The sequence below is a fragment of the Coffea arabica genome, chromosome 7e (assembly GCF_036785885.1).
Source record: "Coffea arabica cultivar ET-39 chromosome 7e, Coffea Arabica ET-39 HiFi, whole genome shotgun sequence".
NCBI lineage: Eukaryota > Viridiplantae > Streptophyta > Magnoliopsida > Gentianales > Rubiaceae > Coffea > Coffea arabica.
Window position 1 is genome coordinate 18297451 of NC_092323.1, and position 16995 is coordinate 18314445.

General features: G+C 39.0%; 1 protein-coding gene across 1 annotated transcript; it reads right to left on the reverse strand.

Moving 5' to 3' along the window:
* Positions 1-11986: 11986 nt before the first annotated feature.
* On the reverse strand, positions 11987-16386 carry LOC113700672 (uncharacterized). Its single transcript, XM_072060058.1, has 6 exons — positions 15502-16386; positions 14812-15366; positions 13242-14247; positions 12441-13082; positions 12248-12377; positions 11987-12080 (listed from the first exon to the last, which is right to left on the reverse strand). Exons 1-6 carry the CDS (start codon positions 16384-16386, stop codon positions 11987-11989), a joined length of 3312 nt encoding a protein of 1103 aa, XP_071916159.1.
* Between the last annotated feature and the right edge of the window lie 609 nt (positions 16387-16995).

Sequence of the window (16995 nt, forward strand, 5' to 3'; positions counted from 1 at the left end):
TTTACTAAAATACCCCTGACATGATTTAATTTTACCAAATGAATGTGATGGGGACTTTCATCAAACCTAACAAAACATTTGTTAATAAAAATTACACTAAATTAACAATTTCTGCATAGTTTAACTAATTAACTAATTAACTAAATAACTAATAATCTAATTAATTAATAACTAATTATCTAATTAACTATTAACTAATTAACTAATTATCTAATTGTTAATAATTATTAACTAATCAAACTATTTCTGCATAATTAAACTACTTAACTATTAACTATTAACTAATTAACTAATTTCTGTTTATCTAATTAACTAATCTCTATTTATTTAATTAACTAATTATCTAATTAACTAATTAACTAAAGCTGTTGTCTGTCCGAAACTAATAAACTATTTGCATGTTAAACTAATTAACTAATTAGCTGCTTAACTAATTAACTACCTAATTATCTAATTAATTAATTAACTAATTAACTAATTTTTGTTTATCTAATTAACTAAAGTTGTTGTCTATCCGAAACTAACAAACTATTTGCATGTTAAACTAATTAACTAATTAACTAAAGCTGTTGTCTATCCTAAACTAACAAACTATTTGCATGTTAAACTAATTATCCAATTAATTAATTAACTAATTTTTGTTTATCTAATTAACTAATTATCTAATTAACCAATTAACTAAAGTTGTTGTCTATCCGAAACTAACAAGCTATTTGCATGTTAAACTAATTAACTAATTAACTAATTAACTAAAGCTGTTGTCTGTCCGAAACTAACAAACTATTTGCATGTTAAACTAATTAACTACTTAACTAATTATCTAATTAATTAATTAACTAATTTCTATTTATCTAATTAACTAATTATCTAATTAACTAATTAATTAAAGCTGTTGTCTATCCAAAACTAACAAACTATTTGCATGTTAAACTAATTAACTAATTAACTGCTTAACTAATTAACTAACTAATTATCTAATTAATTAATTAACTAATTAACTAATTTCTATTTATCTAATTAACTAAAGCTATTGTCTGTCCGAAACTAACAAACTATTTGCATGTTAAACTAATTAACTAATTAACTGCTTAACTAATTAACTAATTAATTACCTAACTAATTAACAAACTATTTGCATGTTAAACTATATGCAGTACGCATTACCTATTTAAAGTATCGGCTTTTTATAGGTATTTTACTTTCAAACATTTAATTTATGATAAAATTATCAATGTTTGTAAATAAAATTCAAAAAGTGTTACAAAAAATATCAATATTTTTACTTTCAAACATTTAATTTATGGCCCTATGCCTCTCCCTTTTTGTAAGAATATTACTGTAACACTTTTTGAATTTTACTTACAAACATTGATATTTTTATCATAAATTAAATATTTGAAAGTAAAATACCCATAAAGAGCCGATACTTTAAATAGATAATGCGTACTGCATATAGTTTAACATGCAAATAGTCTATTAATTAGTTTGTTAGTTAATTAGTTGATTAGTTAAGCAGTTAATTAGTTAATTAGTTTAACATGCAAATAGTTTGTTAGTTTCGGACAGACAACAGCTTTAGTTAATTAGTTAATTAGTTAAGCAGTTAATTAGATAAATAGAAATTAGTTAATTAGTTAATTAATTAATTAGATAATTAGTTAAGCAATTGTCAAGCAAATAATAATTGTCAAGCAAGAAGAGGGCAAAATTGGAAGAAATTTATTATCTCACTTCTACAAAAGCTGTCGCCTGTCAGGGAGGTTTCTGCAACAAATTGTTACTATTCAGGGGAGGTGAATGCAATTTCAAAACCTAGAGGGCAGGTCAGTGCAAATGTCAGAAATCTCAGGGGAGGTTTCTGCAATTATCCCATAATACTAATATTTAGAAGAAAAAATTACACTAATTTATATTAGTGTTTAGCAGTTTACTAGTAACTATGATTAGTGAGTAATAAATAATAGTAAATTATAAAAAGGAGTTTAGGGTTACAAGTTAATTGTAAATAGTATTTAAAAACATATAGTAATAATTATTTGATTAATACTAAAGAAGAACCATTAATCATACAGTTTGAATGATTCTATTTGTTTGATACTTTTATGTTTATTTAGTGGTGTTATTACTAATGAAACCATTTGTTAAGTTAATATTAGTAATTACAAGAAATTGTTGAAAAATATAAATTGACATAAAAATATTCGTAAGATTAGGAAAAAATGTCAACGGACATCGCGTTGGTGATTCAATTTTTTTGGGAAGACAAAATAGTTGAGATCATTCACATATAACTCTCCGAGGTGTAAAAAAGTCATATTAGTGAAATATTGAATAAGTTATGATGAATTAGTGGATAGAGCGTATACCTACATGGAACTAAATCGAAATATTTTCAAGTTGAATATATGGTTTAGAAATTCTGTTGGTCAAAGTACATTTGTTGAAGTGCAATTGGGGTGCGAAAATAACAGTGACATGCTATATTATATAAAATTGATGTCACCACATATGACATATGAGATATATGTAGATGTGGAGTTACAAAGCCTCCATATCCATAGTGATCATGATGTCGGACAAATATTATTTGTCCTATTTGACTTTAAAACGGAGTCAAATAACATGTTTGCTACTCTCGTACTTGAAAGTAAAAAAATGATAGCACAATTGGAATACGAACGAACGTTACATGATAAACCAAGTCGTAGGGACGATCGTATAAATCAAATGTTCGAGGATGGTAGAAATAAATGTATGTTTCATAATAATAATTCCCTTGATGAATTTCCTCAAATGAAAATTTCCTTGACGTTCTTCCTATCGAACATACCAGAAAGTGAGGGCATTGATGTTGATGAAAACACGACATCGGAACATGATGGCGATGACTCGGACGATAGTTGTCACGAGCAGGATCAAACCAATAAAGAAGCTGGCAATCCATTTGTGCAGTCAGGTCCTGATATGTTGATCTTGTGTTGTATATTATCCTATCTGCACGACCATGAAGGAGTCAAAACTTCACTGAATTTTGACCTCTTTAATAAGACAGTTGCCGAGAAGTACATTGTATGGGTTGAGCAGGCAAAAGAATTTAGATTGGGAATAGTGTTTGAAACAAAGAAAGATGTGCAGCGACCCGTTAAACTCTAGGCAATCAAGTACAACATAGAGTACAAAGTGCGGAAAAGTAAACCAACTATTTGTTATGTTCGTTGCAAGTCCCATAGTGCCTCTCCACCATGTAATTGGTAGTAAAAAATCACTTTGAGATGTACGCGTAACATGTGAAAGATTGTAATATTTGTGAAGGAGCATACATGTGTGCAAGTTTTGAATACCAATAATCACTGACAGTTGAGTTCGAAACTCATAGCGTAACACATAATACACCACGTCAAGAACGGCCCGCTTTATACTATCAAGGAAATATAGACGACTATTAAGCATACTTTTGATACAAATATTTCGTACAAAAAAAATATGATATTTTAGGTGATATGCAATTGATATTGTGTATGGTGATTGACCAACTTCTATAGCCACACTATCTACGTGCATGTAGAAGTCGGTGAAAATCAATCCGAAAATAATTGTCGAGTGGGAGCACCATTCGTAAAGCACTGCTAGATGCACAAAATCTCATTACGTGTTTTAGGCATTTAGTCCGGTGATTGAGCCATTTTGACACTTTAAATCAGTTATTTGTGTTGACGACATATTTTTCAAGGACACGTATAAAGCAAAATTATTAGTTGCTGTTGATTTTGATCTCTTGAATTAGTAGTCATCGATTGCACTTGCACTTGTAGACGAGGAGATAAATCGGAATTAGATATGGTTCATGTCACAATTGCGATGTCATGTGTGTCGAGATGTGGAGAATATATGCTTCATTTCGAATAGGCACAAGGGCATAAAACAGGCTATAAATACTTCTTGAGTGGAAAGGATCGATGGCTATGCACCGATACTGTTTAGTACACGTGTAGAACAATTTTACATAAAAATTTTGGAATCAGATGTACGTTTTATATTTTGGAATATACACTAATACGTTAAAAGATGCACTCAATGTGAGTTTAAACGGCATCTATTTATCTTTATCTAGATTGAAGGATCTTATATAGGCTACTGGAACAGCAAATCAAGTCAAGAAGTACGAGACATTTATGGAATAGATTTGACTATTACATGAAGAGGCGTATAAATGATTGAATAGTGGCTCTATCAAACCAAAATAGTAGGCGTTATGTAAGAATAGGGGATATCGATGGGCCACACGTCCACAAACATGGCCGAGTGTTTAAACAGCATATTACGCAATATTCGGTTATTATCAATAACAGCATGCATACAGTTAACTTTTAACCAAATAGTTAAACTTTTCATTTGGAAACGAAAATTGGCCTCCAACATGATATATTTTTCTCCAAAGAAATATGAAAGAAATTCTTAAGAAATGAGTTACGGCAAGAACGCACTTAGTACAAGTGTATGATCACAGAGGCGGAATTTAATACATTACCATTGGTTGACGAGATAATGAAAAAAGTAATAACGAGCAGATTGTCAAATTTGAGAATGGAACATGTACGTGCAGCAGGTGGGCTGAACTCAAATTCCCATGCTCGTACATATTTGCAGCTTGTTATCAGTCGCGTACTAATTCATACCATCTAATTGGTCATGTGCATACATTTTCAGCTTGGCAAGTTGCTTCAAGGACAGTTCCAACCACTACTAGACATGGCTTATTGGATCTTTTGGGAGTTTTGACTTAACTACGATGTAGGAAGAATTAAACAAAAGAAACCCGATCCTAAAATGATAGTTAGAATACATAAACAGATGGATCGTCGATACCCTGATGCACCTCATCACTATAGCTATTGTTCATAGACAAGACACAATACTTCCAAATGCCCTTATTCTAGTCATTTTCATATGTAAAAATATTATTACAGAAAAATATTAACTAGAAATTGTGTGATCGTCGAAAGTTATGTTCAAAATCTATGTTAACTATTAGCCATTTTCGACTAAATATTTGTTACTGATGTGCAGTTTATAAATATAAAAATATTTCACATGCATATAAATAAATTTTTGTTTGTGTAGACTATCCTAGACATGTTAAATTGACCTAGACAGACTCCTGATCTTATACAAGATCCACACGAAAAATGATACATTATATTTGCAGGATACACATAGATCGAAAGCGGTGTTCTTAGGGTACGGGAACCAATTCGATATAAAGCGAACCGACAGATTTTTCTGGTATCTTGTGAGAAATTAGCTGAACCCCCGAATAACAAATTATCTTCGTGTTATAGGATTTTAGGAGATCGTACAAGCAGGCTATTTTGAATTTGATCATGGATTGATTATCGCGCTTTTTGAACATTGGAGGCAAGAGACTCACAAATTTCATCTTTCTGTGGGTGAAGTGACCATCACTTTATAGACATGGAGGTATTATGAGGCCTGCATGTTGATGGATTACCAATGATGCTAGTCAATCAAATAGAAATCTTGCACATAAGAAGGATTTCATCAAGCAATTTTTAACTTTTAGGCTTGAGACCCGTCATTTCAAGGATTGGAGGTTGAAACTTATGCCCATATTTGACTTTTTGTATGAATCTTTTCGAGATGATGTACTAGAAGAATTAGTACGATAGCATGTTTAGTGCTATATTTTGATTTTATTTGTTGAATAGTTGTTTGTTGACACCTATGAAAACGCTGTAAGTTGCCATTGGTTGGATTATTTACGAGACACAGAGGGTCTGAATCATTTCAATTGGAGCAGCGCCACACTAGCCTATTTGTACTCCCGACTTTGTAAAGCATCTTATGTAATCACGAGCTACACAGCTAGTCTATATATGCTTTTATAAGTACTGGATGCACAACTTTAGAATGTTTGAATATCTGTATTTCAGTTAAATGCACTATTAATTTGATGTGCATAATTCGCATTTTTAACATTTATGGGTATGGAAGAGGATGTCTAAAATTCACCTTACCTTATTGGTTCCTATTGTACAGGAAAATGATTTTCTTAGAGACAGTCGTTGGGCAAATAAACGTATGATTAAATACGTATCGTCGCTTGTCGTGTCATTATTTCGTGATGTACTATCAAGATGAGAATCGATGAGATATTCAACTGATATACAGTTTTACTATCCTACTATAATTATGTATTTACTACCACGCTTAATTCCACATTTTTATTACCATAGTTTATTTGAAAGACATATTCTGTTGACCTTATTACACTTTTTCCCGCCTATTGTTTAATCGAACAACACATATCACAGTGAGTAGTTCCATTAATACATTGAAAGATTGTTAAATTTCACCTTTCACAACGGGTTCACCTTTCACAGTTTTTAATGTATCAGTCGGTACTTGTTTTCTTAGACACAAACATAGATAAGAATTTACATTCTCTGGATTGCTTAGGCCATTCCAAAAATGGGTCTGTGACAGGTTGTCGAAGCCTGTGCAATAATAAAATCTGCTCAAACTAAAAGTAATTTCTGTAGATAGTGGTGAGCAGGGTCGAATCCACAGGGACTGGAAGTAATTGTTCCTTTCCAAATTCACAGTGACAAAGGGGGTGTTTTATATCAGGAGTGACAATTTAAACAATTCAACTACAAATAAAATGATAAAAGTAAAATAGCCAACTAGAAATTAAATAACAATTTGCTAAAATCTAATAAGTGATAATTAAGGATCTAGCCAAGAAATAACTTCAGCAATGGTTCACCTAATTGATCATCGATAAGCAAAGGCAATTCCAATTATTCATCAATAAATATGTTATAACTACCAAACAAGCGATGGCAGTCAACCCCTCCTTACTGTGTCGGTGATCAAGGTACGCCCGTTAATCACTGCTCTAATTGAGAAATAATCTTAGGTACGCCCATAGAATTTAATTCCCCAATTGCCTTACGTATTAGAGGAGCCCTATTCTAACCAAATAACGCACTACCAGGGTTATTTTAGATTAGCCCGCGTATTCCCATGACACAAATCTAATCATGCCAGTTGTCACTGTTTGAGGTAATTAAACAATTACGGATTTAATACCTCAATTGACAATAGATTATCAAATCAATTAATCATCCGGATCCAAGACAACCAATTAATTAAATAACCATAAGCATAGCAATCAGGGAATATGCGAATACCAATAAATAAAAGGAAAAGATTAAATTAAATCGATCTCACAATTTTTAGGCGAATCAGAGCCTTCGTTGCTCCTTGGCTAGAAGGGAGGAATTTAGTTCATATTTGATGCGTAAACCTCAGACAAAATTGCAAAGGAAATCGCGGCCATCGTCCGTCTAAATTTGGACAATCCAATTCGTCCGAATACTGAATAAATAGAAAAGCTACAGAAGGCCATTCATGGCTTCCATTCTGTTCCACGCACAAAGGAAAAGAAGAGAACTACTAAAAGTAGCTAAAGAAGAAGAAAAAGTCAAAGCCAAGGATGGCTAAGCTCCTGACATTTGTAAGTCTCAAAAGCAAAAAGGTAAACTCAAAGGAAAAGTCAACAATTTTCTTTGCTAAGCTAAAGACGAAAAAACTAAGAATCAAAGCCAGCCCTCATCTGATCCTCTTTTCTTCTTCTTATTGCGGCGGCTCACAGCAGGAAGAGAAGCCCTCCGTCCGTCATTCCTTTGCGAAAATTACCAAAATGGGCGTGACATCTTTTTTCCAAAAGTGCCCCTGGGACAAGCTTTATCATCTGAATTCTTTTCCAGTCAATTTGGCACCTGTTATCATATTTTCGTTCTACTCCCTGAAATATACGTAAATTAAGAAAAATGAGTAGAATCCAACAATTAATCCACATCAAGTCAGGTGATAGGGGAAAATAATAGTAAAATAAATAGATAAATTTCAGCCTATCAATTCCCCCCACACCTAAACCATGCTTGTCCTCAAGCATAAGACACCAAAATTTGATAATGGTCATTGCCCAATCTACCAAACTGCCAAGATATTCAAGAAAGAACCACATATCGGGCACTAGTAATTAAAATCCGAGAAGCATCCCCTCAGTTAGCCTCTAAACCACAAACTCCTTCAATTTCCAAATTAACTAATCTAAGGACAAGGGAATGGCACGCAGCATTTATCAGCTAATGGTCCAAGTATTCACACAAGTCCCCATATTAAGTCCATAAACCAGCAAGCTTCCCTATTATCTATTCTCTCTTCTTTTCCTCTTTTTTTTTCTTTTTTTTTTTTTTTTACATTTCTTCAAGCAATAATAATATTTGACACAAGAAGACTTAGTCTCTAGCCGCCGGAGCCTTTTGACGCGAACTCCAACATTTTTAGGTGAAGGAGCTCGGTTACTCAGCTTCTACCGCTATACGACCACGTACTCATAGAAAGTACCACCTTTTGACGCGAGAATCGACACTTTTGGGTGCAGATCCCCGGTTACTCAGTAGTGACTAATAGCGGAGTACAGTCCAGATTATTCACAGCCAAACAAAGCCAAAAACACGAAATACCAACACTAGCAACTAAGCATAGGGGCAGCTCGCCTCATTATTGCCAAACATGGAGAACTGGAGTCAATATTGGACCAGTTCACCTTAAAATGCCAACAGTAATTCCCAACGCCTAGAAAAGTTAACAAAGAAATCAAAAGGGCCAAGCAATCCGATATTCACCAAGGAGATATCTTAGATCCAACCACATCAACCCAATACATACTTATTTTAAAAACTTGGCAAAAGTAGAATTAGAGTCAATGAGCCAACATCAAAAAAAAAAATTTTCTCTTTTCTTTTTCTATTTTTTTTTTATTTGCAGGAGAGATAAGCACCAAGAAGAAAGAAAGAAAATGAGCAACTAGAAATAAAACTAAAAACTAAAGAAAACTAAAAACACTAGCACCCCATTAGACCCCCCCACACCTATAGGACACATTGTCCTCAATGTGACAAATAACCAACAAAAGTGGGTGAGAGGACAGCAACACTTCCCTGAAATCCGGTCAAAGAGGTGGGCGAGGTGGAGCTGGAGGAGGAAAACCCGTATGATGCAGAAATTGCGCCAAATTCTGTGCTATGCCAGCTACATTGAGGTCGACGTTGAGCATTCGAGCCTCCAAATTCTGAACCCGCTCCCGGAGTTGTTGCCATTCAGTTGACCCATATGGTGGAGGTGGCGCAGAAGATGACGGTCCAGCGGTGTCCTCGGCCGACCCAGGGAATGAAGATGGCCCTGCCCGGGCCGAATGGTGTGCACCTGGGGCTCGAGGGGGTCCCGGAGGGGTAAACTGGTAGAAACCAGTGGGCAGGCGCTCGACGACTCCCATTTTCTCTAAGCAGTTCACTTCCAGGAGCTCCATCTCGAAAGCCAAATGTAAGTCGTGGTCCTTCAAAATAAGAACTCCCAACTGCGTCGCCAAGTGGGTAATGTAGGACCCAAGAATCAGAGGTTTGTTCTTCTTGGTCAAAACAGTCTTGAACTGTGCAGCCAACCAACACCCCAAGTTGACATTGATATTGTTCTTCATACTCCAGAGGAAGAAAAACTCAGGTCGAGAGAGTATACCGGAGCTGTCCTTGCGCCCTGAGTAGCTGTAGGCTAAGAATCGCTGAATATAGCGGGCACTAGGATCCTTAAGAAAGGAGCTCCTAGACCTAGAAGGGTCGTAGCGGTGTCGATCGACTGACATTTCCTCCCACACATCATGGTATTGGGAGAGAAATGGCTCGATGTAATCACAGGCACGCTCCGCATACTCCCTAGTTTCAGCATACTCTCTAGTAATAAACCCAAATGCCAGATTGAATTAGGTAATGGAGAAATTGAACTCTCGACCCATGAGACGGAAATGGATGACATTTGGTGTTTCAACGGTGTATCTCGTAGGCAACTCGAACTCAAAGGTGGAGTAAAACTCCCGAATCAGCTCAACAAAAGCAGGGCAGGAGATATCAAGATACGGGCACCACCCAATGGCGGTAAACATCTGATTGACCTCCTCACGTATACCCAGGGCAGTCATTGTGATTTTGTGACAAGATTTGCAGGGTATAATACGCCTCTCACAGACCTTAGCGTATCTCTGCCGATCGGCGGGTCTGGTAAATGTTAAGTGCCCCCCAAAGTGAGCAGGGGTATCTACCTGAGCACCCCTACCCCTACCCAAACGGGTTCGAACACTAGAAGAGGAGGGTAGGTTGGTAGGTGAGTTGACAGGAATAGAAGCTTGTGGAGGGGGTTGAGACTGAGAGGCCCTAGACCTAGAGGAGGATTTTGGTCTCACCATGGCACCCAACAGTCAGTTCTAAGCAACAGAAGCTCCAACAGGTATGGAAACCAGCAAATGCAACCAGCAAAGGAAACTCAGCAGAACAAAACAATAATTTCCCAGGAATGACCCAACCAATAACAAAAAGAGGAGTTTCAGCAAGTAGCAATGCCCAATGCCCAATACAGTAAGGCTCCTCCAAATCAGCAATTCAACAAGTAAGTAAACTGAATATTACCAATCTCAACAAGTAAAGCACGTGGCCAGTCTCTCTAAAGCAACAAGAATTTGCAGAAATAACTCAACTAAAATCCCAAAAGAAACCTCAGCGAATTATCCAGCAATTCAAGCAAAATAGTGCCCAGCAATTCACAACGAGACAACCAATGTCCACAAGCAACGTGAGGTTCAAAGTGTCCCCAAAAGTGAGGAAACAATCACAGCAATTCAGCTCACCCAAAGTCCCAACAAATGGCTCCAATTGGCCAATTAATTGCACAATTTAACACAACCCAAGAGAAATAGCAGTTCTAAACAAAAATAGACCAACCGGTACCACTGGCGAAAATCACACAATGGAAGAAATAACCCCCAATAAGCAGCGACACCACTATTAGGCAACCCCAAAACACCAAGCAATATTAAGAATTTGAGGGACGGCTTCCAAATACCTTCACCGTAGGGGTTAGCCAAACGAAATGGGATAGAAAGAGCCGGTGGTGGCTGCGCTGGAACTGGTCAGCGGCGAACAGAGCAGGGGCAGGTGGAGCTGTGAGAGAGACGCACAGAGCAGCCGCAGCGCGCGACTTCAGCAGCGATGGCGTCGGCTTGTGGGGGGGTCGGCGCGCGTCGCGGTTGGGCGGCGGGACAGAGGCTGCTGCCGCGCCTGTGCGCCTGTGGTTGCGCTAGGAGGGAGCTGCGTGTGGAGGCTGCGGCGCAGTAGAGCTGGTGGTAGGACGGCGCGGGACTGAGGTGGGCGGCGCGAGTGGATGGCAGGCGATGGAGCTACAGCAGCGGCGGCGAGCCATGGAGATCTGCTGGTTGCGCAACAGAGGAGGCGTGGGTTGCGACTGATGGCTGCGAATTGAAGAGAGAGGGAGAGAGCTCGCGGCGTGAGCGGAGATGGTGGGAGGGCGGCGCGGCTCTCGGTCGGCGTGCGCAGAGAGAAAGGGAGCAGCGGGGAAGAAAGAAAGAAAAGAGAAAGAGAGAAGAAGAAAGAAAGGAAGAAAGAAAAAAAAAGAAAAGAAAAGAAGGAAAAGCAAAAGAGAGAAATTGCTGTTTGTTTCTTTTTTTTTTCTTTTCTTCCAATTATGAGGCTCTTTGAGCCACGGAAATAATTTTTCGTTCTTCTTTTTTTTTTTTTTTTTTTGGAAATTGATTTCGACTTTTCAAATAAAATTTTTTCTTTTTTTTTTTTTAAAAAAAATTTGGAAACTAAAGCTACGGTGATAAGAAATGTTTATTCTATTTTTTTTCTTTCCTTTTTTTTTTTTTTGAATCCTTACCTTTCCTGCGAACGTGACGCGGGCGCGTCATGAGGGCAAGAGAGCTCACAGAAGTTTCTGATCGTGAGCTTCCTGCACATCACCACGCGGGCACGTCATGAGGGCAAGAGAGCTCCCAAAAGTTTCTGAATTTTCTGATCGTGAGCTTCCTGCACATCACCACGCGGGTGCGTCATGAGGGCGAGAGAGCTCCTAGAAGTTTCTGAATTTTCTGATCGTGAGCTTCCTGCACATCACCACGCGGGCACGTTATGACTGAAGGGCACCTATAAATCAGCAAAAACGAAAACTGAAACCCAAAATCAATCGAATTCAAGTAGAACACATCTAAACTACCACATGAAATTGAACAAACAATTAAAAGGAACAATTGGGTTGCCTCCCAAGGAGCGCCTTTCTTTAATGTCTTTGGCTAGACATGGTAAAGTGTCACTGATCAAGACACGGTGGTGCGTCTAGATGTATTGTCTCCACTTCTCCATCTAAAAAACTTTCGTAATAGTGTTTGAGACGGTGTCCATTCACCACAAACTTGTTGTCTGTCTTAGCACTGCGGATTTCAACTGCACCATATGAAAAAACGTGAGTAACCATAAAAGGTCCAATCCAACGGGAACGTAGCTTACCTGGGAATAACTTGAGCCTTGATTGGTATAGGAGGACCTTCTGACCAACTTCAAATGTTTTTCTTGAAATTTGTTGGTCATGAAATGTCCGGCTTATCTCCTTATAAATTAATGCATTTTCGTAGGCTTCGTTCCGAATCTCCTCCAACTCTTGCAAATCCAACTTCCGTTGGGCACCGGCCTCCTCTAGATTCATGTTACATTGCTTTATCGCCCAAAAAGCCTTGTGCTCGAACTCCACTGGAAGGTGACACGGCTTCCCAAATACCAATCTGTACGGTGACATCCCTATAGGAGTCTTGTACGCCGTCCGATAGGCCCAGAGTGCGTCCTCCAACTGTTGACTCCAATCTTTCCTATCGGGGCGCACCATTTTCTCCAAGATGGATTTGATTTCCCGGTTCGATACCTCCGCTTGACCATTGGTCTGAGGGTGGTACGACGTTGAGACCCTGTGGAGTACACCATACTTGCGAAACAACGCAGCAATGGTTTTGTTGCAGAAGTGCGTTCCCCTATCACTGACAATAGCTCTTGGCATTCCAAATCGTACAAAAATATTAGCCCTGATAAAATCTGCTACTACTCTCGAATCATTAGTCCGAGTGGCCTTAGCCTCCACCCATTTAGACACATAGTCAACTGCCAGCAAAATATATAAAAAACCAAATGAAGTAGGAAAAGGCCCCATGAAATCTATACCCCAGACATCAAAAATTTCAACAAAAATCAACGGGACTTGGGGCATTTGATCCCTACGGGTTATATTACCTACCCTTTGACAGCGATCACATGACTTACAAAACACATAGGCATCCTTAAACAATGAAGGCCAATAAAATCCACTTTCTAAAACCTTATGAGCAGTTCTCTTGGGTCCAAAATGACCTCCACAGGCAAAAGTATGACAAAAAGCTAAAATCGATTGAAATTCCATTTCACTTACACATCTCCGCATCACTTGGTCTGCACACCTTTTCCATAGGTACGGGTCATCCCAGATGAAGTACTTGGCGTCGCTCTTCAATTTATCCATTTTCGACTTTGGCCAACCTGCAGGAAAATTACCAGTTACCAAATAATTGACTAAATCAGCATACCAAGGCAATTGAGAATTTAAAGAAAATAAATGCTCTTCAGGGAATGCATCCCTCAATGGTTCCTTATCCTCTCCAACGGGTATACGACTCAGATGGTCAGCTACTAAATTCTCTGAGCCCCTTTTATCCCTTATTTCCAGGTCAAATTCCTGTAGTAGCAATATCCACCTGATGAGCCTTGGCTTTGCATCTTTTTTGGTCATCAGGTACCTTAATGCTGCATGATCAGAAAATACAATCACTTTAGCACCTAACAGATATGACCTAAATTTTTCTAGAGCAAAAATAACTGCAAGCAGCTCCTTCTCAGTAGTGGAGTAATTCAGTTGAGCTCCATTCAGTGCTCGGGACGCATAATAGATGACGTGGGCTGCCTTTCCCATTCTTTGCCCCAACACAGCCCCTACAGCATGATCACTGGCATCGCACATGATCTCAAATGGTAGACTCCAGTCAGGGGGCTGGATGATTGGGGGTGAGGTCAACAACTCTTTCAACTTGTCGAAGGCTTTATCACATTTGGCATCGAATTCGAAGGTCATCTCCTTTTGTAGGAGTTGGAACAACGGGGCTCCAATTTTTGAAAAATCCTTGATGAACCTCCGGTAAAAACCTGCATGTCCAAGAAAAGAGCGTACCTCCCGCACACTAGTGGGGTAAGGCAAAGCAGATATAATATCTATTTTAGCCCTGTCAACCTCGATGCCCTTAGACGATACAATATGACCCAAGACTATCCCGTGCTCAACCATAAAATGACATTTTTCCCAATTAAGCACAAGATTAGTCTCTATACACCTTATCAGGATCAATTTCAGGTTATCTAAACATGTATCAAAACTATCACCATACACACTGAAATCATCCATGAAAACTTCAATTATTTTCTCCACATATTCAGAAAAAATACTTACCATACACTTCTGGAATGTTGCAGGTGCATTGCACAACCCGAATGGCATTCGTCTATAGGCAAAGGTCTCGAACGGGCACGTGAAGGTTGTCTTCTCTTGATCCTCTGGTGCAATTGCTATCTGAAAATATCCTGAAAATCCATCCAAAAAGCAATAGTAAGCTCTACAAGCTAAACGTTCAACCATTTGGTCAATGAAAGGAAGAGGGAAATGGTCCTTTTTTGTGACGGCGTTCAGCCTGCGATAGTCAATACACTGCCTCCATCCAGTGGGTTTTCGCACTGGCACGAGTTCACCCGTTTGGTTGGCCTCTACCGTCACTCCTGCCTTCTTTGGGACTACTTGGACCGGGCTCACCCAAGGGCTATCTGATATTGTAAAAATAATCCCCACATCTAACAATTTCAAAATTTCCTTCTTCACCACCTCCATCATGAGGGGGTTAAGCCTCCTTTGAGCCTGTCGTACAGGTTTGGCATCCTCATCTAGTCTAATCCGGTGCATACAGATGGCCGGGCTGATCCCCTTAATGTCCGCAATTGTCCAACCTATCGCCTCTTTATGCTCTCTAAGGATCCGGATCAGTTTCTCCTCCTGGGTTTTTGACAGTGCAGATGAGATAATCACCGGGAGTGTCTCATTATCACCCAGATATGCATATTTCAGGTGCTCTGGTAGAGGTTTCAATTCCAGTACAGGTGCCTGCACCACAGATGGCAATACCCTCTGGTGAGGTTCGGGAGTAAAAATAGGTAAGACTTCATACCTTTTCGTGGTGGTCTGCAATGAGTGTAATGCACCTATTGTGCACTTTAGATCTTTACTCCACTCCACCTCAGGAGTTGTCTCCAACTCGAGGTGCTTGGTCAGAACTACCTCCAACTCATCCCTGCCAACAGTTTCAAATACTTCCTGCACCGCAGGGTCAATAGCACTCACAGAGAAAACTGAGCTAAAGTTGGAGTTTGATGGATATTTCATAGTATCAAAAATATTAAAGTGCACAGTTTCCCCATCAAATTTCATGGATAAGGTACCCTTATTAACATCAATTTTTGTTTGTGCTGTGCTCATAAAGGGTCTACCTAACAACAAAGGTGAGGGATCGGGGGAGTGATCATCATCCATATCAAGTACATAAAAATCAGCTGAAAACACCAAATCATTAACTTTCACCAACACATCTTCAACCAACCCATCAGGATATGCATTAGTGCGGTCAGCTAATTGAATGATTATTCCAGTTTCTTTTAATGGACCTAGCTTTAGAGAAGCATATATAGATTTAGGCATGACATTAATTGATACTCCCAAATCCAACATGGCCCTTCTAATCACAGTGTTCCCTATCCTACAGGGGATAGTAAACATACCTGGGTCCCCGCACTTGGGTGGAAGCTTTCTCTGCAGGACCGCTGACACATTCTCCCCAACAATGACCCTCTCATCTCCCCTCAACCTCATTCGGTTAACACACAAGTCCCTTAGGAATTTGGCATATTTTGGTACTTGTTTGATCGTGTCTAACAGGGGGATATTTATCTCAATTTTGCGAAAAACCTCCAAAATCTCCTTTTTCTTATCCTGCTTCTTCGATTTTTCCAACCTGTTAGGAAAAGGAGGCGGGTTAGTTTTAGCTGTAATTACTGGGTCAGGAAGTACCTTTGGGTCTGCACCATTGCTGTCCTCCCTTTCAAACTCATTTTCGATCTTTTCCTCATCCTTATCCTTAGGGATCACAGGTTCAGGCCCCTGAATTTCCTTCCCGCTCCTCAGGGTCATGGCGCTCACATTCTTCGGGTTCAACTCAGGTTGAGATGGCAGCTTCCCTTGGTTCTGGGAATTCAAACGGTTGATTGTTGTGGCCATTTGACTTATCTGATTCCTTATATCCTGCATTTCGGAGTCCGTCCTTTGCTGATTTTGCACCATGGTTGTCATCATTTGTTGATTTTACGCCATGGTTGTCATCATTTGTTTCATCATTTCCTCCAAAGATGGACCAGAGCTTGGGGGCGGAGGTGGTCGAGGTTGGTATTGCTGCTGGTACCCGGTGGCTTATTTGGCACAAAGTTAGACTGCCTGTTCGGTGTAAAGTTGGGTTGCCTATTCCCTCCATAACTGAGGTTGGGATGATCTCTCCACCCGGGGTTGTAGGTGCTTGAGTAAGGGTCTTACTGCTTCCTTGGCGCGGGCGCGTGGTCAGCCATGTTCACCTGTTCTGCAGTTTCTTCCTGAATCATTGGGCACATATCTGTAGAGTGACCTATACCAGTGCAAATCCCGCATACCCTGGCTTGTGATGCATTTCTCACAGCCTGTTGCCTAACAAACGCGGTCAACTCAGTTAGCTGCTGCTGCATGGAGGGTGTCTCTACCTCATTCACCCTGCGTATTGGACAATCCTCTCTCGTACCGAATTATTGCGAATTCTCTGCCATCCTCTCAATCAACTCCCGTGCTTCTTGAGGGGTTTTGTTCACCAGTGCCCCTCCACTTGCAGCATCAATTATGCTCCTGTCCCCGAAAAAGAGCCCCTCA

Coding starts and splice junctions, on each gene's coding strand:
- LOC113700672 (XM_072060058.1), bottom strand. CDS start 16,386: ATGGTGCAAAATCAGCAAAGGACGGACTCCGAAATGCAGGATATAAGG. Junction 15,367..15,501: donor CAGCACAAACAAAAATTGAT/GTTAATAAGGGT, acceptor CCTGCGGTGCAG/GAAGTATTTGAAACTGTTGG. Junction 14,248..14,811: donor CAATATCAGATAGCCCTTGG/GTGAGCCCGGTC, acceptor GTATCGTCTAAG/GGCATCGAGGTTGACAGGGC.